Below are 25,872 nucleotides of genomic sequence, written 5' to 3'. Positions count from 1 at the left end.
GTCAAGGAAATCTATTATTTTACTAGTCCTAGCCTGTGAACTACAAAATATGAACTGGATCTCAGTAAACGCAGATGGAGCGAAGCCTGTGTAGCACATTCAGTTCCTGTAATATAATTCTTGACCTGCAGGGGCTCAAAAGGGGAATGCGCTGAAAACTGAAGAAGCTAGAAAAGTAAGAGAAGAGACATCATGCTAACACTGCCAAATGTACAAGTTATTTTAGCTTTCAATATGCTTGTTTTATAACATCTACACATTCATAATAATGCAAATAATGTAGAACAATATAAATGCAAAAGTAAGTAAGTCACTCTTACTGGGAGGAAGGGCGGGATATAAATCAAATAAATAAATGGTCTAGAATGAATAAGAAAAGGGGGAAAGGGCAACTCTTTCATTTTACTGTATGGTGAACTCTATTAGAAGAGTAAAAATGGAACCAAGAGCAGACCAGTGAGACATTCTTAACTTTAAAATGTAATCTAGCTTTAATGGGCCAATTAAATATAAATTTCGCTTTATATCCGGTACACACACAGGCAAACATCACAGTCCCTAAATATAAACCTCTCTACTATAATTGATGCTGAGCATATTTCAAGAAAAGAGCAAATTTATGTACTAGAACACTGTCTAGAGGTCTATGAAACCACTGCGTCATATCAGGAATTCAACAATTTAATTTCTAAAAGTCTCATTAGAGTAGGAAGTCCTCCTAGCTTGCTTCATATTTGAGGAGACATAGTTCAACATACATTAATTCAAACCTATCTGTCATCACCTATAGAATGTTCACCTGTTTAAAAGCCTAGCCTTTAAAATCTCTCAGAACCCAGCATTTCCTTTGTAAAGTACAACTGCGCCTGGATTTCAAGTTCGTAGAAATCAGAACTGGCATTCAGCATCAGCACGCAGCAACCTCAGTCAGCTGCTGGGCTCCAGCATCCTGTCAACTCTCCTCCCAGCGCTGCCATCTGTCATATCCCCCCAACACCCACACTGGGAGGCCACGAGCCACTATAACTGTATTCCCCACAATGTCCCAGAATGCCCAGCCCAATATAGCATCACTCAGGGACATTGCTGGCAATACCATATCGTCGTTAATTTATGTATGTAACATTATCAATGTGTATGTTGCTTTACAGAATACAAAAGGTCAGGTCCCTGTCCTGAGGAGCTTACAATATAAAATTCAACACAAAGTAACAACAGATTGAAGACTGAGGTAAACAGGGAAAGAATAAGCAGTTGTTTCAGTTGCAAGTGCTTAGGTTTAGTTACAGACTTATCCAGAAACACACACTCAAAAACAGTCTTAAGGATGGCTAACTCTTGTTGGCCTGAAGGCCGCATTTACCCTGGCTCAGGTTCAAATCCGAGCTGAAGCTCACTGGATGACTTTGGGTCAGTCACTAGTTCTCACCCTAACCAACTACACCTCACACAGTTGTTACGAGGATCAAAGAGGGAAATTATGTATGATGCCCTCAGCAACGTGATGGAAGAGCAGGATATAAACATAATAAAATATTGTTTAGTCAAGAGACACATGGAAAATGCTAATACAAAGAGTTATGTTTTTAATGTTCCCTTTTGCCATATCTGAACCTATTTGCTAAGAGGAGGATCTTCTTGCAGTATGTTAAAAAGCCCCCCCCCCCCATTTTACTGGAAGCAACTAAGGAAGGTCTGCACTTCTGTACTGGGCAGGGGGAGCTCCTAACAAACATTATACCATACCACCTTTCTCCAATAATAGTTATTGTCAACTCATTATTAGATCTGGATACCAGCAGGCTTCCTTCTTCAGTGGTGCTTTGGAAGCACTGTTTATAAACAGATCCATTTGAAAAGAAGACAATGAAGAAAAAGCCCAACCCACACCACGTACTGTGTTCTCATAGACAACATTGATTGTATTTTACCACACACTCACACATTTTAATACACATGACACATGCTATATACATGCACAAAAGAAGCAACATCAAACACAACTTTAGCCCTCCAAAAGACAATAGTTGCTTAAGGAATAATCTAATAAACACAGAGGAGAACGCCATCTACTTTGCAGAAAGAGACACACTGAACCTGAAACTTGCTTGAAAGCTAGACCATTTGTTTTAGAAGTTCTTCATCCTTTCCTATCTCAATTGCATGCAGCAAGGGTGGGAACATGTGGCCCTTCAGAGGCAGGAGTCACAGGGAGAGAAAGGAACAATGGGAGAAGTAGTGGGCCAGGAGAAGTGCACATGACTGTTAAGTCTGTTGGTTCTGTCTGATGAGAAAGGGGTGGTGCAGAGAGAGGGTGAGGGCAGCTCCACTGAGGATGGGGGAGAAATTAGATTCAGTTCTTATTTAAAAGTGAATCTCCCTAATTCACACTTACCAAAACAGGATGTGAACCAAACACAGCCTTACTTTGAAATTCATAATTTTGCATGATGGTTCCGGAGATCAACAAGCAGGTTTTCATCTATGTTTGGATACAATTGGATGCCATTTTGAATTAAGATGGCAGACTGAACCTTTCAAAACTGCAGTGATTCTCATTACTGATTTCAAACTACACTGATTTTGTTTGTTTCTTAGAATTCCCAAGCAACGCTGGATATGAGGCTGCCTGTGTGGACACAAGCACACACCAACACTGTATTAAAATTTGTATATTAGGAGAAATACACACTAAAATGCTGGTGAATTTTCATGACAACTTTAACAAAAATCACAAACCAATAAGGAAGTGTGGAGAACCAATCTTAAGACTGGAAAAATTAGAAACTGATATTGACAGATTCACCCATCCCTAATGCTCCATTCACCTTTGGCTCTGCCCCCCAGTTAAGTTTTCCCATGGGTCAACAGCCCTTCACAGAAAAAAGGTTTCTGAACCCTGACCTAGACAGATATTAGAACACATGGAGCAGCTACACACAAACCCAGAGGCTCCCAGTTCAGATCTCAACAGCCCCTAACAAAAGTATAGCCCAACCCTATCCATGTTTACTCAGAAATAAGTCCTACTGAGTTCAATTATTAGACTTACTCCCAAGTAGAGATGTGAAGCCCCCCCAAATCCTGGACAAATTCAGGGATTTCCCCCCCCCCTTTTTTTCCCTGAAGCATTTTTTGTTTTTTGAAAAATTTGGAAAAAACGAACAAACAAGGAAAAACTCCCCCCCCCGATTTTTCCAGTGTTTTTTGAGGCCTTCACATCTCTGCTCCCAAATGCATCTACTTAATATTGCAACCGTAAGGATTTCAACTTGCCTCCCTTGTAAGCCATAATTCTTGATGGTAAGAAAATCTAAGATGAATTCAGAAGTAACATCTGACTGGATATTTCAAGAATCAAATCTGAATATCCTCAAGTTAATGTCCATGTGCAGAGATGGCAGCAGAAAGCCTGACTGAATGTCTGAGGTCAGTGAGGGTAAACAACTTGAAATTCAGTCCCCATAAGACTGAGATGTTAATGGAGGGAGGTCTACTTGATTTTAAGAGTATAAATTTCCTTTCACACTTTCCTTGAAGATCAGACACACCATTTGAGGATGCTCCTGGGCCTGCTTCTACTGGATCCACAAGTGACAGCTGTAGTTAAGAAAGCCTTTAATCAGCTTTGTCTTGTAAGCCTGTGGTGGCCATTGCTGGATTACAGTGACTTGGTTACCATACTATACTCCTTGCTGACCTCTACATCAAAGGTTCCCAAACTATGGTCCGTGGACCACCAGTGGACAGCAAGCTTCATTAAAATGATCCGGAGCATGTCCACATTAAATATTAATGTCATTTTAAAAGGTTATCATTATTGCTTTAATTTCTTATATTGTATCATAATAAAATACATTGATAAATAAAATAAGCAATACAAATACAATTAAAAATCAAACAGCACCAACCTCAGTGCATTACAACTGCTACAATAACCAGAAAAATCATTAAGTGGTCCACCGAGCCTACCAATTATTTTCAAGTGATCTATGGGAGAAAAGAGTTTGGAAACCACTCCTCTGGATTAAGCTACTATTACACACAGTATGTAGAACTGCCTTTGAAAACTGTCTAGAAACTTCAGTTGGTTCAGCTGGATGGTGAGTTAGTCAGTCAAAGGGAGCACATAACACTTGTGGTTAAATAACTCCATTGGATTCTGGGCCCAAGTCAACATACTCGTTTTGATTTTTAAGGCTCTGAAATGGATTGAGCTCAGAATATATGAGAAAATGACTGCACTGTGCTAAGGCCACTTTAAAGGAGACCACCCTCTTTATCTGATGTTACAGTCACAGTAACAGGCATAATAAGTCAGGCCTGCTAGGTTATGGAACATTGATTATGGAACTCCCTCCCCCAGGAAGCCCATCAATTTTGCTCATTTATCACTATTAAAAGATCACTGAAGATGGTATTGTTTTAAGGCACAATCTTGTACTGACTGCTACCTGAGGGGCTTTAGGATTTAGCAGAAGCCCTGCTACACTGGCAGAAAGCCATGTGTATCACCACCATGACCAATGCACCAGCAGAACTCCCCTGATACGCCAGTGGAAAGGCAAAACATGGCAGAGATGTAAGTGCTAGAGGAGGAACACAATTATGCTGCATCTGATATCCCTTTAATCCATGGCCAAGTCCCCATCAGTTGTACAACATTGCACTAGCCTCAGACCAGGCACAGGAAATTTCACTCCACTGAAGTCAATGGGAGGGGGAAATGTTCAAAATAGCCACCTTGTGCCAACAATCACCCTGCCCATGTTGTCATGACAGAGATATAGTGTAACTCAGCACCCAAACATAGCACACCACCATCAGTATACAAACTCCACACAGGGATATCATAACTAAAAAGATATTGCACATGGCATGGACCTGTCTCTCTGACCTCATGTTGCACACACTTAGAGCTTACAAGCAGGATCTCTGGTGATGGGAAACTATGGAGAAAGAGTCCAAAAAGGCCCAAAATAGTTTGGCCTAACAACATACATGGGGACTTGAATACATTCCTAACACTTCTCTGCTTGGAACCTTGGTGGCTCCAGACACAAAATGGCCAAAACCAAACTCCACTCCACACCAACAACTAGGGTTCCAGGGACTATAGCTGGGAAAGAAAAATTATTCCATTCACATTTAAAGGCAAACCTATCAAATTTGCACTTTCTGAAACAATACAAGAACCAAAACACAGCCATTATTTAAAATTCACACTTATCCAAATTTTGCAATGCAATTCTCCAGCGAAGCAATGTGTACAAAATGCATATAGTAGGGTAAAATGTGCATAAAGATGCATATATTAGTAAAAACAACATACAAAAATCCATTATATTAGGAAAAGTTGCTTTGCAAAAAATGTGCATATTAGGCAAAAATGAGAACCACACTAAAATGTTAATTAATTTTCTTGAGGTCTTTTAAAATAAATAATCAAATAAATTGCAAACTGATGTGGAAATGTGGAGAACTGAACTTCAGATTGGAAAAATGAGAAAGTGAAAGAAACTGAAATGGACAGATTTGCCCATCTTTTGTCAGAACAGAGGACCGCATACAGACAACCAAGGGAAGGGGAAACACAGACTGTAACATTTAACTGCCACAGCTGTTTCCCCCTCTGCCTTTTTGTCATATGTGTATACTGTACCTTATTTTAACTCTATCACTCTCTCCACCTCCCAACAGTGGGAAGTAGTGTTCTCCAAACAGGGGAGGCACTCATCCACACATGCAAGTAAGGTTTCTGCTGCAAAGACCAGGTGCTCCACTCCAACCATTGCCACTGCTGGCACTTTTGTCTTGTTGGATCATAGTCAAGATGCATGGAGCAGAATAAATAGCTACTAGACACACAGTGTTTCACTACAAAACCCCAATGAGTAAATTGAGGCATGAGCACTCAAGTGCCGCCATTCCTTCTACTCTCTCCCTCCCTCAGAAACACCTACTATGTATCCAGCTTCAGTGACAATGTGCTCCAGGTGCTGATTACAGCTCACTGTTCTCTCCCAACCCTCAGGACCCTCTCCCACAGGTAGAGAATCCACCCCACACCCTACTCTATGCAGATCATGAGGAAGACACACGAGCAGCAGTCAGCAGGATGCTCCTGGCTGCTGTTCTGTTGGGCTAACCTACTTGCTCCAGAAGACTGCTGTGCTGTTGCAAGCTCCAAGACAGTAATGATACAGGTGACGTTATTCTAACAAAGAGCTAGTGCCATAAGGGACCCAACACCTGCTACCCTGCTATCTGTGTTGAGTCCCTGTCCAAATCATAGGAACCACGCAGGGATGATTGGGTGGCAACCCCACATGTGTCTTTTCATTTCAGGTTCTACTCTATTTTGTGTGCTGATCAAGAAATGTTTCAATGTTGCCATTTGTGTTGCTGTTGGGTAGTAGTACACAGGGATCTCTTTCCCATACCTTGTAGGATATAGCTTAATCTGAACTCAGAGTCTCATTCTGAGAAGTGAGCAGGCAGAATGCTTGATGAGCTCAGGACAGAAGCAATGCCCTTCCTCTTTGCTCATCCACATTTCCTAGAATGTAAGTAGGTCCAGCCTCTTAATGTACACAGGTGGGATGTGTCCTCCTGCCAGAGTGTATGAGGCAGCCAATTGGGGATTTAGACCAGCTGTTTCCTTCAGGAAAAGCAGAGGGCATGGATTGGTTATAGAGAAGGGTGGGCCCAAAAGTCAGGTTGGCCAAAGCAAGAGCCAGGGTAGTTGTCTATGCAGTACTCCTCCTGACTGGCTAAGGTTTGCCTGGGTGTGGGATTCCTCCTTTCTTCCTAATGATGGGGGTGTTGTACCTGGATTAAAATCAGGGACCTCAGACATTTGTTTATTTTATTTATTATTTAATTTACATCCTGCCCTTCCTCCCAGCAGGGGCCCTGGGAGGCAAACAAAAGCAGTAAAAACAGTTTAAAACAGACCTTAAAACACATTAAAACAAAACAACTTTAAAAACATTATTTAAAAAAGCTTTAAAAATCTTAAATAAAAAGGGTTAAAAAACATATTGTTTAGAAAAAAAAGGTTTTAAAAAAAACATGGCATAAAACAAACTGGCCCACCAAATCTGTTATTGAATGTTGAACCCAGGGCAGGCCCAAAGGGATGAAGAAACGCCCCATGGTGTGTCCAACTGCTGTGGCTAACTAGTTAGACAACTGCTCTGTGATGTTTGTAAGTGCAGGTGCAGGGGCTTTTTTATCCCCGTGACTTTTTTTTTTTACCAGACATGCAAAAACATGTATTAGAAATGTCCCCATCCTTCCTTTTGATGGTGGTCAAACTCACATCAGTTTGCATAATGTGTGTGTGTGGTAACGCAGGAACTTGTACTGCAGACATCTCCCCCTTGCCATGAGTTCACTAGCTGCCTTTATGTGGGTGTTGTCACCACCACAGTCCCTGATTGTGGCAGTGGTTCCGGGGATGCTGGGGCATGTCTGTTGTTTTTCTGCCACTTCTATATTTTCTGTTGTGCTTTTCTATTTTCCAAGACGGGGATATGGCAGCTGCTCTATCAGCATAGTACCACTATCTTTCGGGTTCAAGCATAATATGAATATAGGATTGCTATGTCCAGAGTTTATTCATATAGAAAGTCAATATTTATTATAAATAGATATTTATCTATCTAGTTATTTTAAAGCTATTGAGTTTTCCTGACAACTGCTCAAGTTGGCTTGTATCAGAGTTTGAGGTAACTTTGCTGAGGGAGGACAGGATCTAAGTTGTACGAAGTCTGAACTGGTAAACCTTGTATTCATTTTAGTCAGCTTAGCACCTATGCAACTGTCTTAACTGCAAACTGAGAACATTGGTTTTAGGATCCCAATATGATGAATTGTCAGTGTTAGCACATGCATTGTACAATATAGTAATCGTAACAATTGCGCAACCACTTTCTAGACAACACTCCAAATCACAGTAAATGGACCAGATAAAGAAAGAATTGCATCTTCACAGCAATAAAACAAATTCCTTAAGAACAATGCCTGGATGTCATGCCATAAATGAACAACTGCACATTTTTGGGGTTATAAACTGATGGTCTGGAAATAATAAGAAAAATAATTTATACAATACTAGAGTGTTCAAAGCTCTTCCATTCAATACCTTGTTGTAAGCCTTGAACAACCTGTAAAGCAGATTGTGAGGCTGAGGCTTATTTATTTAATTTATATTCCGCCTTTCCTCCAAAGAGCTTAAGGCAGAGTACGTGATCCTCCCCCAAATTTTATCCTCACAACAACTTTGTAAGGCAATAGGTTAGGCTGAAAATTGGTGACTGGCCCAAGGTCACATAGTGGAGATTTGAATCTGGGTCTCCCCAGTCCTCCTAGTCCAACATTCTAACCACTACACCCCAGTGTGAGCTCGCTCAAGTCTGCCCAATGAAAGTGGTTCTTAGGTCGGTCACAATGCTGTGCCAGGAAAGGCCTTTGGATGCCAGGAAGCCATTATCAATACCTTTCCTCTTGCATTTGATCTGTGACCATTACATATGTATACTGTACTCAGATATAAGACCCACTGACCAATGGAGCTTAATGGGAATAGCATTGAAGTCTAAGGTTCCTTTCACTCACAAGATTTAATCTGGTTTATAATGCAAGTCCTAGATTAGCCATGATAACATTTCACATTTAAGCATGTGCCCTCATAGTTTCTGTTCTACATTAATAAGATTACAACACAGCACAAACAGCAAAAAAAAGCTCAAAGTTATTTTCAATGCAATTTTATTAATGACAATTGGAAGCAAGCCCCCTTGAAAAGTATGTCTAGAATTGCAACCAGTGTCATGTGTAAAAATGTCAGTCTCAATCTCTGATATACAAGAGGATTCATAGTATATCGGTATAACACTTATAATTCCTTTACCTTAATAGAATAAAAAGTTTGAATATGGATATAGTCTTTGTTTCAAGACAAAACAAAATATAACATGTTTTATTTTGGATCTTAAAATGTTCTGTACTTAAAGCATGCAAATATATACCAAAGCCTCTACTCAAAGCTGGTGTTTTTTTTAAAAAAACAGAGCCCAGATGCTGGTCAGGATTAAGGTTGCACCAAATACATTCTATCCTGCCATTTTCCAAACAAAATGAAGCAGACAGAAAATACGAACAAGGAGCTAATAGGAATGGAGTATTACTAAGAAGATAAATCCTGCTTTATTTCACCAAGGATACAATCCTAAGCATACTTACTATGAAGTTAATGTCACTAAATTCAGAAGGACTTACTTTTAAGTAAACATGTTTAGGTCTGTACTGTAGGAGACAGCACTTGGATTCAAGGAGAAAACAATCATAAATGTAATGCAAATATATCAGCTTTGAGGAATTATGCCTGCATTCCCTACCCTTCTTCAGCTTTAGAGATGGAGCACTGTATAAGTACATGTTAAACATCTGCCATTATTTCAGTTTTAACGCCCATTATTAGGAGATATAAACATGTTATAAAAATCATTGTATATACACAAACTTTGAAGACCAAAGGTGTTGAATTACGCATACACAGAAATTCAAGCCAATGTGGGGAAGTGTTGATAAAAGATTCTTAGCACAAAAAAAGGTTCCCAGGTCTACACACCGAAAGAGTTATTGTAGGAAGGTGGAAGTACACGTCACCTTGGGAAGTGTTATGTTCTCAAAACTGCTTTTGCTAAGGACACAAAGGCACGTATTGGGATTTGTAAGGGAAATGAGAACCAACAGATGGGAGAAGGTGGTGCTTTATCCATCCTGTGTCCTTCAATCCTACATTTATCAAACCTGCAGTGTCTCCAAATCCGGGTTGATCTGATTTAAATTGTTTATCTGAAAGATTCAATTTTAATTATTTAAATCACTAGTGAGGAAGATTCTATTGAATCATCATTTTTTAGTAGAAGTCCATTATAGTTTAATTATATAGCCACAAGAGTGGCTGTATACTACAGTCAGCATGGATTTTTCGCATTCCGCCATGTTAAATACACCCCATGCTATTCTGCTGCTTCCCAGAAGCTCATTTCAAAGCAAAATCTTACAAAAACTCATAGTCCTGAACTCAGAAACATTTGCTTAACAACCCTCTAAGTTTTCAAGGCGATACACAAAATAGTCAGAGAGAATCTAGAGTTCAAAACGTAAAACAAAAGAAATAAATTCAGACCCCTGTTGGACTTTTTTCTGTCAGTGGTCTCATAATTTGTTGAAATTAATTAAAAATCAGTCTTCAACAAACAACATTAACAAAATATTCACATGGATTTTTGAATGATTAACTATTTCAGCTTTTAGATTAACCTAAAGGTCTTTAAAAAATAAAATTTAGGCAATTCCAACCATCTCCTCAAATTATCTATTAATTGACCTTCTCTATCTTTGCACTTAGAGAGAGACAAGCCCGAGAGAGTACACTTCATGTATAGCACCTGTAGAATAGGACTTATCAGGTTGTCTCCCATCTTCATAAACTGCTGTTAACATATTAATAGAATATAATTAGAAGTTGTATAATTAGTATTCATGGTGACATGTTTGACCTAGGCTCTTTTTTTTACTATTTGTTTTAAGAAATTTTTGAAATCTGGTTTAAATAAAAACAATCTGATTTAAAGTTTAAAAATCTGATTTTTTTAAATAATTGATTTTTATCAGCCCTGCTCCAAACGGCCTGGGAGACTGATTTCACCTGAGCTGGGCTTTCTTCTGGGGTCTATCAAGAGAAAAACAGGCTAAAGTGGGTGGGTGGGGGTTGCAGGGCAAAATCAGGAAGCAGGAGGAACAGGTTAAGCACTCCCTCCTGCCCATCAGTCCTTCCTTTCAAAAGCTTCCAGCCGTTGCATCATCAGCATTATGAAACAAGTATAGTTCTCTTCAAGAGCTGCCATAATAGGAGAAATGGTGGAATGTTTCCCTCTATTTATTTTAATTTTAAAACTGCTGTATCAACTTTCAAGGCAGCTTACAATTTAATAACAATGCAACTCTGAAAGGAAACAGAACTTTTCAGGGTCTTGACATCAGAGCCAAGCCCTACCATATGGTACAGTGAGCAACTACCTCTCAATTGTGTTTATTATTTATTTATTTATTAGATTTATATCCTGCGCTTCCTCCCAGTAGGAGCCCAGGGCAGCATTAAATAATGGCATCCTATGTTTTATAACTCCCATCAACCCCAACCACCATGAGCAATGGACAAGGGTGATGGGAACATTGGCTTTTGATACCACTGATGACAGTATCCTCCCAGACCGTCTATGGGATATAGTTTTTGGGGACACTGTTCTGCACTGGTTCTGTTCTTATCTCCATGGATGGTCCCAGAAGGTAGCATTGGATGAATACTTCTTGGCCCCTTGAGCAATGGGGTGCCGCAGGGCACTATATAGCCTTCAATGCTATTTAATATCTACATTAAGCCATTGGGAGTGGTCATTAGGAAATATGGAGCAAGATGTCATCCGTATGATGATACCCAACTCTGTTTTTTGGTAACGTCTGAATCGGGAATGGCTGAGAAGGCCTTGGACCAGTGTCTGAATGCACTGGTGGGCTGGATGAGGACTAATAAATGAATCTGAATCCTGACAAGATGGAAGATTTGTAGGGGAGTGGTTTCTGGATCTGAGAAATGTATATGTTGCCTGCCCTGGAAGGGGTCATACTCTCCTTGAAGGAGCAGGAGCATAGTTTGGGGATGCTCCTGGATTTAGCCTATCGCTGGAGGCATTGGTGTCCTTGTGGCTTCTTGTTATCATTTGCAGACTGAAAGCAACAACAACAGTAAATACCAATTGTATTAATTAGACCAATTTGCATACTGGGCAAGGGACAACCAAGCAAACATTAGCAATTTCCGGTCCTGTTCCATTTTCATCAGAATTCTCTGACATCCCTACTCAGATGCCAGCAATGTACGGAAAAGGATTGCTTCCAGACAACCTGTTTACTGAGCATTCATCCTGATTTGTTTGCATAAAGATCAGTTGACTTTGGCTGTTTGAGCATTAATTCCAATTTGTTTGTGGGGAGGTTATACAACACTATGTCAGATAAAGTGTTATTCCATACTTTCAAGTGCATTTCCCTGTCGTTTTCTTTATCAGAAACGGTCTGGTCTTTTAGGGAAGTGGGTTTGTTGTGCAAGAGACCTCTGAATTATCTTTAATTACACAATCTGAATTTGCCAGTATGTGATGGAATCCCAACCAAATACAGCAACAGTCTGGAAGGGCTCTTAGTTTAAGGACAGGCATATGTGGAGACAGGTAGTTCTTCAGGTACCCTGGCTCCAAGCCATTTAAAGCTTTTTTAAACATGTTTTTAAAGCTTTTAAGATGTTTTCAAAGATGTTTTGTTTTAATATATTTAAAGTCTGTTTTTATGATGTTTTAAAATGTTTTTAGTGCTTTTATGTGCTACCCTGGCTCCTACTGGGAGGAAGGGGGTGATATAAATCAAATAAATAGATCAAATAAATAAATAAAGTCACATTTAATTGGGCCTGGAAATGGACCAGAAGCCAGTACTATTGACAAAGCACCAGCATAATGTGGTCCAAGAACCATACCCCTTTAATAGTAGATGAGGCAAGTTTGGCAAACAGAGCTCTTCAAACTCCTGTAGTACTGAGACCTAACAAGCTACATCTACTGAAATTCTTGCATAGTTGTTAAACATACATAGACCCTAACGCTCAAAGGCTATCATCCCTGATTTCTGAGTATACCAGACAAAAACCATCCTGGCAAAGTAAAAAAAACCCTACCTTCTGACACAGGATAATCCAAAGCTGATATTTGTTTATACAGGGCAATCTGTTTAAACACTGGTATAATTTCTCATTCAGTAATTATTAAAGAAAATGAAAAATGGAAATGGTCTGCCTTCAAGTCAATTCCGACTTATGGCGATCCTATGAATAGGGTTTTCATGGTAAGCAGTATTCAGAGGTGATTTATCATTGCCTTCCTCTGAGGCTGAGAGGCAGCGACTGGCCCAAGGCCACCCAGTGAGCTTCATGCCTGTGTGGTCATAGTCCAACACTCTAACTACTAATGTTATGAAAAAATGTGGTAAAAACCCTGGGATCAATTCAAGGCACATTTGAGATTCAGGAAGCTTCAGTACGAACAAACATTTCCTCTGCCATGTTCCTTACTTGTGTTTATTATCTATAGACATCCCTTAGTTGACAGAAATAAGACTGCATAGATGAAGTAGAATATTTTTTAAATTATTAAATGGTCGAGAGAGACCAAGATTTAGATGCCATGGCGCAGAGTGGTAACCAGCGGTAACGCAGTCAAAACTCTGCTCACGGCCAGAGTTCGATTCCAACGGAAGGAGGAAGTTGAATCTCCGGTAAAAGGGGTCGAGGTCCACTCAGCCTTCCATCCATCCGTGGTCAGTAAAATGAGTACCCGGCATATGCTGGGGAGTAAAGAAAGGCCAGGGAAGGGACTGGCAATCCCACCCCATATATACGGTCTGCCTTGTAAACGTTGCAAGACATCACCCTAAGAGTCAGAAATGACTTGCACTATAAGTGCGGGGACACCTTTACTTTTTATAGATTGAGTGTGGCAATTTTCTCCTGAAGTTAAACAACCAAGAAACAAGGGGCTCAAAATGCAGCTGGAAAGATTTAAGCTGGACATTGGGAAGAAGAATTATGGAGCACTGGAATAGTTTGTTATCTGGGATACAGTAGAATAATCATAATTGGATTAAATTTAATTTTAAAATCATAGTACTTTTTCTTTTAACAAATACATTTTGTACCTGAATACAAAAACATTCTAAAGCTTCAGTCCTATATGCATACTCCTATCAGGAAGTCCCACTGGACATAGTAGGATTTATTTCCAAATAAACAAACACAGAATAAGATTGTGAGGCTATAATAAATGATTTAAATGTTTAAGTGATAAGGTCATATAAACATGACATCATATATGGCAAATAGGTTGTATACTAAACAAAATGCTACATTCTGGGGGAAACCATGGTTCTGCATTACTTAAAGGCAGGAGACAAATCACAGACAATTTCCAGAGGGATAGACGTGTTAGTCTGCTGCAGCAAAAACAACAAACAGTATTTTAGCACCTTAATGACAGGCAGAGGTATTCAAACCCCCATCCCATTGTGCAGGAGGAAGTTTGGATGAGGCTTGGCTGCACCAGGCTCTGCTGGCACGGAGCTCCAAGTTTCCCCACCTAAACTGCAGATGGGTGAGCTACTGCTAGCAGTAGCCAGCATATACTCCTGAAACTGGACACCTCAGAAACAGGAAGAGGCTGAGGAGGTGACAGATCTGGGCCAGCCAAGGCTCTGCTGAATCCTAAGCTAGTCCAGCTACTAGCTAGCCATGGTAATGGGCCCAATTCAGGTTTTCCTGCTGTGCTAGCCTGGAGCTGGCACAAGTGGTAAGGTTCTGGATTTGGTCATGCCAACCAGGAATTAGCGGGTGTTTATTTTAGGATCAGTGTTCCTCAAAAATGCGTTTTTATTTTACAGCTTCCACACTATGTAATCGTCAAATGCCAGCTTGTCATTCCCCATTCAATCCAGAGATTTACCCTTTCAGGACAAATCCAATAAGGTAGAAAAACCCCTATTGCCTACAACCTGTTTGCAATGTCATGTCACATTTACAATATTAAGCCCCAGTCTGGAAGCACCTTTACAGACAGTGGGATCTGGAACCTTGTTTCCAGAAAACATAATAATTATTAGGTCTCATTCAGATGTTATTACGTCAAGCCAATAAACCATGGTTAGTTGGCCCAGGAATGAACCACATGCCCATATGTTCCTTCCTTACTTCTTCCTTCATGCTAGGATGGCCACTTATGCATCACCAAAAAATTGGAAAAACATAACTAAAACAGATGAGAGGACAGGACTGTATACAATTTGCATATGCTATTTTTTATTTATAGGTTCACATTTAGAAATAATGACTATAATTACATAAAAATACAATACACCTAACTTTAGGGGAGAAGATTGATGTCACATGATCTGTGTGCCTACTCAGACTGCTTTCCAAGTGCTAAGTGGTGATGGGCAACTTCAAGGCCCTTCCTCTCTCTTCTTTGGGTTCTTTATCTTCAAACCAGACTTCAAATAGAGGACTGTCCTCCCTAAAATAGGAGACCTGGACTAAGCTTCAGTGTTTCTATTTAGGATTGTTAATCCAGTTTCCAAACCAGGAAAGAATGAAAGCTTGTTTTAACAACAGGAGTAATTCAAGAATAGGACCCTCTGAAAAATTCAGTGAATAAGGTAGGACAAGTGCACAACAAAAGCCTTATATGGCACAGCCCCCAAGATTCTGCTCAATCAAGAATTTCCCGGACTGAGGATGGGTTTTTCGTGATCAGAATCACTCTATAATTATGCAAGTGATCCTGAAAAAAGCAGCCTGTATAGTAACATGCCCTTGACAAGTTCAATATTAGAACTTTGAATTATGGGCTAGAGTTAGACTCTACCCTTTGGACGTGACTTTATTCTGTTTTTCTGTTTCAGTTGTGTTCTCTACCCACCCAGCAATAAAGAAGCATGTTTGTTTGCCTAGAGTAAGAAGTAAAAGTGTGTTTATTCTAAGTTGAGCTGGATCGGGTGCTTTTTGCTAAAATGTAAATGTACTGCCTTCAAGTCGATTCCGACTTATGGTGACCCTATGAATAGGGTTTTCATGAGGCTGAAAGGCAGTGACTGGCCCAAGGTCACCCAGTGAGCTTCATGGCTATGTGGGGATTTGAACCCTCGTAGTCCAACACCTTAACCACTACACCACACTGGCTCTGCCTTTTGCTAAAGGGTGAATAAAAGAGATAACTTAAAGTGATCTGAAGAAATAGCTATTCAAAGTTACCCTTTATTATTTTAAATAACTCAAAGTGGCTATTCTTTCTTATTTTTCTTGAGTTCTGGATGGCAAAGGATGAAAACAGCCCCAGAGAATTAGAAACACTGCTGTTTGGCTGGCTGGCCACCTAGACTGTAACTCAGGCCTAATTTCTGATTTCCCCAATGCGTGCAGCTCAGCATGAGGCCTTTTCAGAGTTTCTGAGCAGAAAAACCACCCCAGCAACCAGTAAAAAAAAAATTCAGTTGCTTTCCACAATTAGTTTCCAATCACTTAGTTAGTCCTTTATATAAGTAGTCTATTATACAGTAATACGTTATAAAGGTAAGGACTCAACCTTACTGACTTCAACAATAAGATGATACATATTGTTCTCAGTACCACCCTCCCTAAATGCATGACTGTGATTACATTGTTAGGTAAACTTCTCTATTTTTATACCTGGTTTTTTTTTGTACTGGTGTTGTCATGACACAAGATTACAACTGAATTTTTGAGAAAATAAGCTCCACACTAGTTTTTAATTTCATAGTTATAGCATAAGCTACTTTGTTTTTTTTTACACTTTTTGGTATGCCCGTGTTCACTGTATCCTTAACATCTTTTTTTCCTATGAAACAAAAATATGTCAGTCATTTAATTCCTGGTGTTCATACTAAATTTTCTGTTAACTTTACCTTTACATAGCCCATTATGTAAGTTAACACACCCTCTTCATAGAGGAGGAGTGAGGGGAAAGGTCACTGTCTTTCTCTTCCCCTTCTCCTGGACTATCCTCTCTTCCAGTGGGGCGGGGGTTTAGCTAGTGCTATGCACCTCCCCCTCAAATACCCCACCCAGAAATGTGGCTGCCCTACCTAACAAGGAAAGCTGGCTACATGCTACTTCCAGGTATGTGGGTATAGCATGAGTGGGGATCTTCAGGCCTAGTGGTCAAATGTAGCACTCCAAGCCTCTTTATTTGGTCAAGACTCTCCCAAGGCCACATCACCTCTTCCACAGCCACACCCTTCACTAGTCCTGCTCTGTATTCTCCTTGAGTGCTTTTGCCTGGCTGGAAAGTGTCCTTGGGCTATGATAATGCCTCTTGTTTGCCTGAATGGTGAGACATGGGTTGTGCAGAAACCTCTTACTTTTTTGCATCAAACATCTAGAATGGACCCTACTGTATAAAATTATGAGTCACATCTGTTGCTGTGCCCAGTTTTGCCCATGGCCCAACTAGGGATGGGGTTTGCTATATGATTTTGTTCCATTTTCCAATTTGTTAACAGCTGGTATAGCTCAGTGGGGAGGAAAGCCTGACTGGGAGTCCAGAGTCTGTTTGTTAAAATCCCCGCTCATGTCTCCTGGGTGTCAAGGGCCAGCTAAAGATCACCCCACAGTAAGTGGCTCAGGGGTTACGTGCCCTGTCACCTGTGCAGCTGTGGGCAAGCTGCATAGTCCCAAGGAGCCCAGTTGCTCCCCAGCTGGCAGTTGCGGACAAGGAAGGGGGTGGCTTGTGCAGCTGTGGCAAGCTGAGCAGGCCCTAGCCAGCTGGGGAGGACAGAGGGAGGCAATGGTAAACCCCCTCTGAATGCCGCTTACAATTAACATCCTATTCATAGGGTCACCATAAGTCGGGATCGACTTGAAGGCAGTCCATTTCCATTTTTCAGTATGTCAAATGGGCTGCCAATTCCTATTCACTATAAATTGTGTTCCACTAGTTATCACAATTCAGTGTTCTTCCTTTTTCTTTGTTATTTTTCCTGAAAATTTACATAATTATATAATTTTATCCATCATTCCCTATGCTGCTGTATATTTATATAATGTATATAGTAGCAGCAGTTTACAAAAATAATTACATAAATAATTACATAATTCTCGCCATGGATAAAAAACATTATGATGTCACTAACAGCCACAAATGCACACAAAGAGTGGAAGCCTGTTCGGCGATGAGATGGATTTGTGGAATATCCCAGAATTTGATACCAAATCCAATTTTGTGAATATTCTACACCATCCCTAGGCCCAATCCACCACTGGCATGTGGCTCCTGGAAGGTTGCCCATAAGGGAATATGGCCCTCTGTATGAAAAAGATTTCCCACCCTTGGAGTACAGGATTTCAGCATTAATTATTTTAAATTATGTTGTAGGCTACCTTGGAAATGTTATCTTGAGAGGTAGGGTAGATATATATATATATATTTAAATAAATATAAGAAATCCTGTTTCAGATGTCTAATTATGAATATTTGATTTTTATATCCATCATGAAATTTCAGTTATTTGCTCTGTAGTATCAGTACTAATTTCTGGATAATTCACCATTCTTTACTAAAATGTTCAGTTAATAAGAATATCTAATTGTGAAATAAATTAATACAGTTAAGGTAGATTGTTTTAAGTGGTAAAATCATTCTAAATACAATGCAGAGGATAATGCATTCATTTTAATGGTTACATCTACCAGAAAGAATGCCTTTCTTTAGAAAGTAACAGATATATAAATGGTAGATCTCATTAAAATCAATTGTTTAAATTGCTTTGATTTAAACTAATCCATCCTGTAACAGACTAGCAATATGAAATTACATAACAAAAATGAAGGATGCAATGCAAAGGAAAACCAAAATATCAACGATTCCTCCCTTCCAAAAGCCAACCAGGTCACAAGAGTGCAAAGAAGCATAAAATACACAGTGAGTGTAAGCTAGGTTGATCCATCCCTAGAACACAAGCAAATTGTGTCGGACTGTACTTGGAGAACTAAATAGTGATCCTCCCTCTAGACAGCTCGGAGGCTGGGCATCTTAAGAATCCCTTCTTCAGGCTCAGGCACTTATAGCCCAAATTCAGTGCAACATTATTCACTGTGTTTTTTTCTTCTCCTTTAATGCAGGATTTGTTTGTCTGAATAGCCATATGCTGTTCTTCCTATACACTACTGTGAAGAAAAGGAGCTTATGCTTTTTCTGTGTATTCATTTGGGTATACGTTTTGACCAAATGAGATCCTTTTTTTCTTCTTTCAATATCAAGGTTTCAGCCTGCCAGAACTATGCAACAGGGCTCACTGGAATATTAAAGAGGAATGGCTCAATCATTAAGATAATTATGAAGTCAACCACTCCTACCACAGTTCACACAGCAAATTATTTTAAACTATTTGTTGAAAAAGCCCTCCCTGGATCCCTCCATAATGGATAATTATCAGCCAGTGTCCAATATCCCATTTTTGGGCAAGGTAATACAGCATGTAGTGGCCTCCCAGCTCCAGGGATTCCTAGATGAAATGGAGTATCTAGATCCATTTCAGTCTGGTTTCAGGCCTGGTTATGGGACTGAGACGGCTTTGGTCACCTTGGTGGGCGACCTACGCAGAGAACTGGACAGGGGGAGTGTGTCCTTGTTGGTTCTGCTGGACCTCTCAGCAGCTTTCGATACCATCGACCATGGTATCCTTCTGGGCCGCCTTGCTGGGATGGGACTTGGGGGCACTGTTTTACAATGGCTCCGTTCCTTCCTGGAGGGACGAACCCAGAAAGTGGTGCTGGGGGATTCCTGTTCGACTCCTTGGCCGTTGGCCTGTGGGGTCCCTCAGGGCTCAGTTTTGTCCCCCATCGATCGCATCTATTTCCACCCCCACGCCCTAAAGCCTCTGCTGCTGCGCTACTGCGCCTCTCAGCTGATCGCGATCGTGCCTCCCAGCTGATTTGTGTACGTTAAGGTCCATACAGTGGGGTATTCCTGTAAGTGGTTTGCTAGAGCATCGCGCTGCATTTCTGGAGAAATAAGTGGAATTGCCAGCCATGTGTATCTCCAGAAATGTTAATATGCATAAAGGTGGAAACGCATACAGTCGATTTTGCAAAATATCGCAAATACAAACTAACAGAAATACAGGTATTATTGGCATATAAGTGGTTTGAATGTTTCTTTTATCAGTGGGAACACCGCAAAGCCTGTGCTGGCCGCTTCAGCGGAGCTTTGCACGGCAGCGCACAGGGCTCTTTTCTGCAATTTTAATATGGATTTATGGGTGGGGGGAACGAGTTGTGTAACTAGGGCGCCCTCATCATCTGCAGGGATGCTTTGAGCCGCCCTCGTGTGAAACTGACTAGCCTGTTCCCTGCTCTCTTGTCAATTTCAGAGGGGAGAATTTTTTTGTTTTAAAAAAATCCCTTTTAAAAATCAGCAGGTTAACCCCACGCAAAGTCGACATGACGATGGCTTGCCCCATTCTCTCTCTAACCCCCCCAATACCTCACAGAATTGCCTGGATCTCTCAGGCTTTGCACAGCAGTGCGGGGGGCTCTTTGCCCGCATTCCCTGCCCGAGCCAAGAGCAGCCACCTGTGGAGGGGTGCTGCTTGCTTCCCTCGGGGGCAGCATTCCTGGGGAGGAGCTGGAAGCTGCAGCCAAGCGCTACACTGTAGAAAAGCTCAGCAAAAACACATACATTCGTTTTTGCGTAATATTGAAAATACAAGAGTGGCGAGCGGCAAGGAACTCCATTACTGACACAGGAAATTCAAACTTTCGTGCTCTTACATTCAAGCGCATGCGTGTTGCTGATTATGGGTGAATGGGCGGAGGAGCACATGTCAGATTTTGCACACCAATTGGCTGGTAGTGGGTTGTGTCAGAGGCAGAGCTGGGAAAAAGCGAAAAGAATGTGGGGGTCCTCCCGCTGTGTGTGTGGGCGTGAAAAAAGCGGGTTTTTTACATCGGGAAAGAGTGAACAAACAGGTGAGTGGGGACTGTCAGATGACAAAGCGGATATGAAAAACATGGATTATCCCGCTCCGTTTGGATGAGCCCTAAAGCTTCAATCCCACACCTGCTTGTTTAGGAGTTAGACCCATTGAACAAAATGGAAATGAGTAGACACATATATTAAGTATTTCCATAAATTTGCCAAATTATGTTTGAGATTTTTTGGCTATTAGTCTTAAAAATATAAAAAATACTACAGCTATGGCCAGTTCAAACTACCAACAAAGTATGATCAACACAATCAAGAGCAAGATAATAAGATGTTAAAAGTGATGAATGTGGCAGTATCGGAGCTGCAGCTCTGTGAGGGAGGCTAACGATTATCAACAGAACATTCTTAGTACCCTTAACAAACTGCAACTCCCCAAAGTCTTGGAGCCCAAACAAACAGAGGCAAGCAGCTTGAAATCTTGGTTGGTTTGCTGTAGTTTGGAAGCTCAAACCATAGTATGGCATGATATCCAACCTGAGCCACTACATTAATTTATGTTGAATATAATTGCTATTAAAAACCCATGCATAATATTATCTTCATACATATATACACGTAATTTATAAAATGTAATCTGAGCATAGAAAAAAATGTTACTTACATTTCCTTTTACTTTTGTTCTCACTTCTACTTTTCTTTCATTCCCCATGTACTGGAGAATTCTTCCTTCAAACATTTTGTGGCTGTATCTATTTATGCATAGGTTGCATTTTCCATTTCCATGTGATGGTTATACTTTTCTAGTCAGCTGGATATTTTTATTCACTCCTCTCTGCCATTTGCTCTGTTATCTTCCTGCTTCTCATCCCTTCTTCATGGCTACTTGCTTTTCTTCAATTCTCACTTTATACATTGATACCTCCCTAAATGAAGCTTTCATTGAGGAAAACAGAGGGGTCAGTAATTTCCCCACAAGCTTCCATTCCTTTTTGACTCCTGTCTTGAGTTCTTTAATCTACTTTCCCTGACCTCTTTTCCCATCTTTGCTTCCTCATATCCTAGATGTTTCAGCATAGTGGTAAATGAAGAAGGGCTGTTCAGGATCAGATATAATGGTGTGTATCTGACCTTGGGCCAGTCACTGCCTCTCAACCTCAGAGGAAGGCAATGGTAAACTACCTCTGAATACCTCTTATCACGAAAACCCTATTCATAGGATAGCCATACGTCGGAATCGACTTGAAGGCAGTACATTCAAAATTTTTATATAAAAGAGGTGGCCAGTTTTTAAAATGTGCAGTGTGGTCAGTCTTGATAAGCAAGTGATCTTGAGCTTAAAGGTCTGAAGTTGCAGTCATAAACACATTGGGTTAATTCACATAACATACTTAACCCTGGATTAGTATTAAGAGGACAAACCTCAGCAGACCCAAGCAAAGCTTCTGGTTTGTGCACTCCCCCTCTCCTCTTCCTTCCTTCCCTTGTGGCAAGGAGGAGGACCTCTGCCGATATTACTTTGATCTTAAAATAATCTCAGCTTTTTGTTATGTGCAAACAAGGAATCCTGGTTTAAAATGAATAATGTTTAGTCAAACAAACCAGATTCATAAACTATAGTTTAAAGATGGCTTGGTTAACAATTAACCATTATTTGCTTTCAACTAGGATTCTTAGTTTGCATATAACTTTAAACCAAGATTATTTGAAATCGAAAATAATCTCAGTAGAAGTCCTCCTGGCTATATAGGAAGATGAGGAAGGGAGAACCTGTAAGACTGATGCTTTACTCAGGTTCCACATAGCACTAAACCATGGTTTAGTGTTACATGCAAACCAGCCCACTGAATAGGCTCCACTGAACCTAATACACCTTATTTCCAAGTCAATATACATAGGATTGCATTGTCAGAAAATTTAAAACATTTTGTGCTATAAAGCACAGCATATGCATCTTCTGGTGGTGAATCTTTTTACTGTACATAAAGAATAAAATGATTGCTTACAAAACAAACATGAAACTTAAAGATGTGTCAGAAAAATTACCAAGATACTGATACGGCCTTTAACAACTATCACAAAAATGTACATCAAGCTAAATGTACCTGTAGAATTTTGCATTTACATTAGAAATGCAATGCACTTTCTAAATACAATATCAAACTCATAGAGCCTGGGCAGAATCAATAAGCAATTGGAAAAGGCTTGCTTTATCATAGGTCTGCCAAAAAAATTAGAAAATTGTACTCACTGTTGCACTATTTTAAACTAGGCCCTTAATTTTCCATGGAGTTCCTATAACTTTTCATGAGGTAAAGGGAAGTATAAGATGGTTGTACAGTACTGCAAATATATACCATATATTTAACAGACATTGCCACACCTGAAGAAATTGACTATGGTCTTGAGGTCATGGAGGATGATAGGGCAAGATATTATAGCCAATCCAAGAAGGCGTGTGTCAGCATATTTAATTGCACATCTGACATGATACAGGATTATTTAATCCTATCCTCTGAAAAGGGAATGTAGCCACATTGAAGTACGAATTGGGTTAGGAAAATGTGATGAATGACAGGAAGAAAATCTGCAGAATATAAGAGGGCTGACTGAAAGCAAGCATGAAGACATAGAATAACATGTATAAAACATGACTACACAACAAGGCAGACCCATACTTATATGGTTGGATGTGGAGCAGTTAAAGGAAGTGTCCCTTTGTACTTGTACCTACAAAGGAGTTGTACCTACAACCCTTGGAGGATTCTGCTGTGCATCCTGGCTTCAGACAATAAATGCCTGTTGCCTATGGAATGCCTGAACTAGAGGAATCCAGATATCTTCCTATGGTAAGATGCTTGGTATATGCAAGTTCCCACAATGCCAGGGGAAACTGATCTTGAATCCTGATTAAGTGAACTAATAATGTGTTAATGTAGGTGTGCTGAGGACATGTCAGGCTCAGGGCCATAATGAGAGAATATTGGCCAGCACAGGAAGAAACCCAGTAGTTTTAGGGTTGCTTTTGATAGTGTGAGTGAGAAGGTCAGGACTGTACAATTCAGGCAAGACTTGTCTGCACATGTAGTAAGTGCAAAAACAATTGTAGCTTTCTTCTCTAACTTTTCAAAGCATACTCCGAGGAATATTGTTTCTAGTAGTATTTTCTCTTGCTAATTTGCCATTTTGTTTTTATCCATTCCCTTATCTTCTTTACATTCCTTTTGCACCTCAGCGTAGCAACCACCTTTCTTTTATGATTGTTCTGCACACACATTTTAGTATCTTAAAGTACTTAACAAACATATTTATTATTACTCAATTATTTAAATAGTTAAGGCTGCAATCCTATATTCACTTACCTGTGAATAATCCCCAATGAACTCAATGTGATTTTACTTTTGAGTAAATATGCATGGGATTTCACTGTATGTCACCATAACCTACGTACAAAAATTTATGGGCAGCCTATCCACTTGAAATGAGAAAAGTTCTTTCCCCGTTGTTTTTCTAGGACAAGTTTAGGAGGGGTGGGCAGAATCAAAGCAATCATCAAAATGTCAAATCCTAGCAGAGAAAGAGAAGTAGATCAGGCATTGTATGTATCAGGGTTTGTTTTGTTTGTTATCAGACTAGGAAATGTTATTTATTTAGGCTACAATGCTATGCACAGTTACTTAATAGCACTGAACTCACTGTGACTTATTTTTATTTATTGGTCAAAAATTATTTATCGCCCACATCTTCCATCTAAATAGGGTCTCCAGAACAGCTTATAACAAAGACCATAAAACAATAAAACAGCCATGCAGCAACGTAAGAAATCAAAACAGTAGCAAAAGAAAATAATAGAAAATCACCAATAAGCACTACCATAAAATGCACAAGCAGAATTGTTTTCACCTGCTGTCTCAACATGCTCAAAGAAGTAGCCAGCTCAGTATCCCAAAGCAATTAATTCCACACAGCTCTTGGAATGTATCTTGGATGGCCCAATGCCCCTCCTGAACCATGCAGAAGTCCTTCTGAACCCACTTATCAGCATACTTTAGCAGCTAGCTAGTCTCAATATTGGTCACATTCCACATGGGCCCAAAGAGTGCTGTGGGGAAAAAGTTTGGGAACCACTGGGCTAGTTTATTATATTGTTCAAACCCAGGATCCTGATTTGTTGCTCCCAAACAAGCCAGAGTTTAAAGGCTGCAAATCCTGGTTTGTTTGGAAACAACAACCAGGTTCTCAAGTTTGCACATCACAATAAGCAGCCCTTCCTGGTTAGTTTTACCCGCTTGCACAAAGGAAAGAACAACTGGGCTGCATATATCAGCATGCTACTATTTCATAGTGTGAGGAATCCTGGCTTATGCTGATGTCTGAATTCAGCCTGTGTAACAAAATTGTTTCTTAGTTTGAATAAGACATATCTAAAATTGGTCAATATTGATTCTATACTGAATTACCTGGATAAAGATCCATTGTAATTGCAACTGTAGTTCAATAAAGATCTATACAAGTCTATGTTTCTCATTTTATTGTTTTCCTGGCAAGGGGAGGGGGGAACTCATTTACCACTGACCTATCTAAAACTAGTTTTTCCTAAGAAATTGACAACCCTGACAAAGACTGTATATTAGCATATTCCGTCTTCAGTTTTAAATCACATGCACAACTATTGACCTCACCTAGTCATTTTCTCCTTTCTGTTCAATTATTTCTCCTGTGCTCTTATCAGCTCACTCTTCTTCCCACCTTCTGCCTCCCATCCCAGCATGCAGCTGGTATGTTGTTTCTTTATGTCTCATCTCCAGTCTTTGGGGGGTCTCCTAATTTGGGGCCCTGCATAGTCCCTCTTAACCTAGTGTAACTGGGAGAGAAGATTGGTCAAAGACAAGTTTCTATTAAGCAACCTGTTCATAGATGCATTTCTTTGTACTTCCATAAATTGCCCTTAAAGGAGCACTCTGTGAGCTGCATATAGCTCTGAGTCACGGTTTTGTCACTCCTCTCCTTTAAAAAAACTTTCTAAAATATAATTACAGCACACTACCTATTTTTACAACACATTTCACCTCGACACCTAAGTACAATAGTAAGAATGTATCAGAGAATACATGAAAAGTATTAGTGCTCTGTAATAAGCTAAAGGATATTTTGTTTTGCTTGCTGACTTTTTTTTCTGCAAAAGAACACCTTTTTCAAAATACAAGCCTTTGGCCTCCATCCAGCATTACACTTAACCTGATCTCTTCCAGCAAGA

General features: G+C 40.0%; 1 protein-coding gene across 1 annotated transcript in view; it reads right to left on the bottom strand.

Moving 5' to 3' along the window:
* The window catches only part of ARID1A (AT-rich interaction domain 1A), a 134,825-nt gene extending 109,393 nt beyond the window's left edge, over positions 1-25,432 (bottom strand). The window contains exons 1-3 of the mRNA XM_061598058.1: positions 25,298-25,432; positions 23,978-24,182; positions 21,280-21,551 (exon numbers count right to left, since the gene is read on the bottom strand). Coding sequence (XP_061454042.1) covers positions 21,280-21,354 — 75 coding nt within the window. The 5' untranslated portion in view covers positions 21,355-21,551; positions 23,978-24,182; positions 25,298-25,432. The remainder of the gene's footprint in view (positions 1-21,279; positions 21,552-23,977; positions 24,183-25,297) is intronic.
* Between the last annotated feature and the right edge of the window lie 440 nt (positions 25,433-25,872).

The sequence above is a fragment of the Rhineura floridana genome, chromosome 15, assembly GCF_030035675.1.
Source record: "Rhineura floridana isolate rRhiFlo1 chromosome 15, rRhiFlo1.hap2, whole genome shotgun sequence".
Lineage (NCBI taxonomy): Eukaryota > Metazoa > Chordata > Lepidosauria > Squamata > Rhineuridae > Rhineura > Rhineura floridana.
This window is presented reverse-complemented; position numbering and strand designations above follow the sequence as displayed.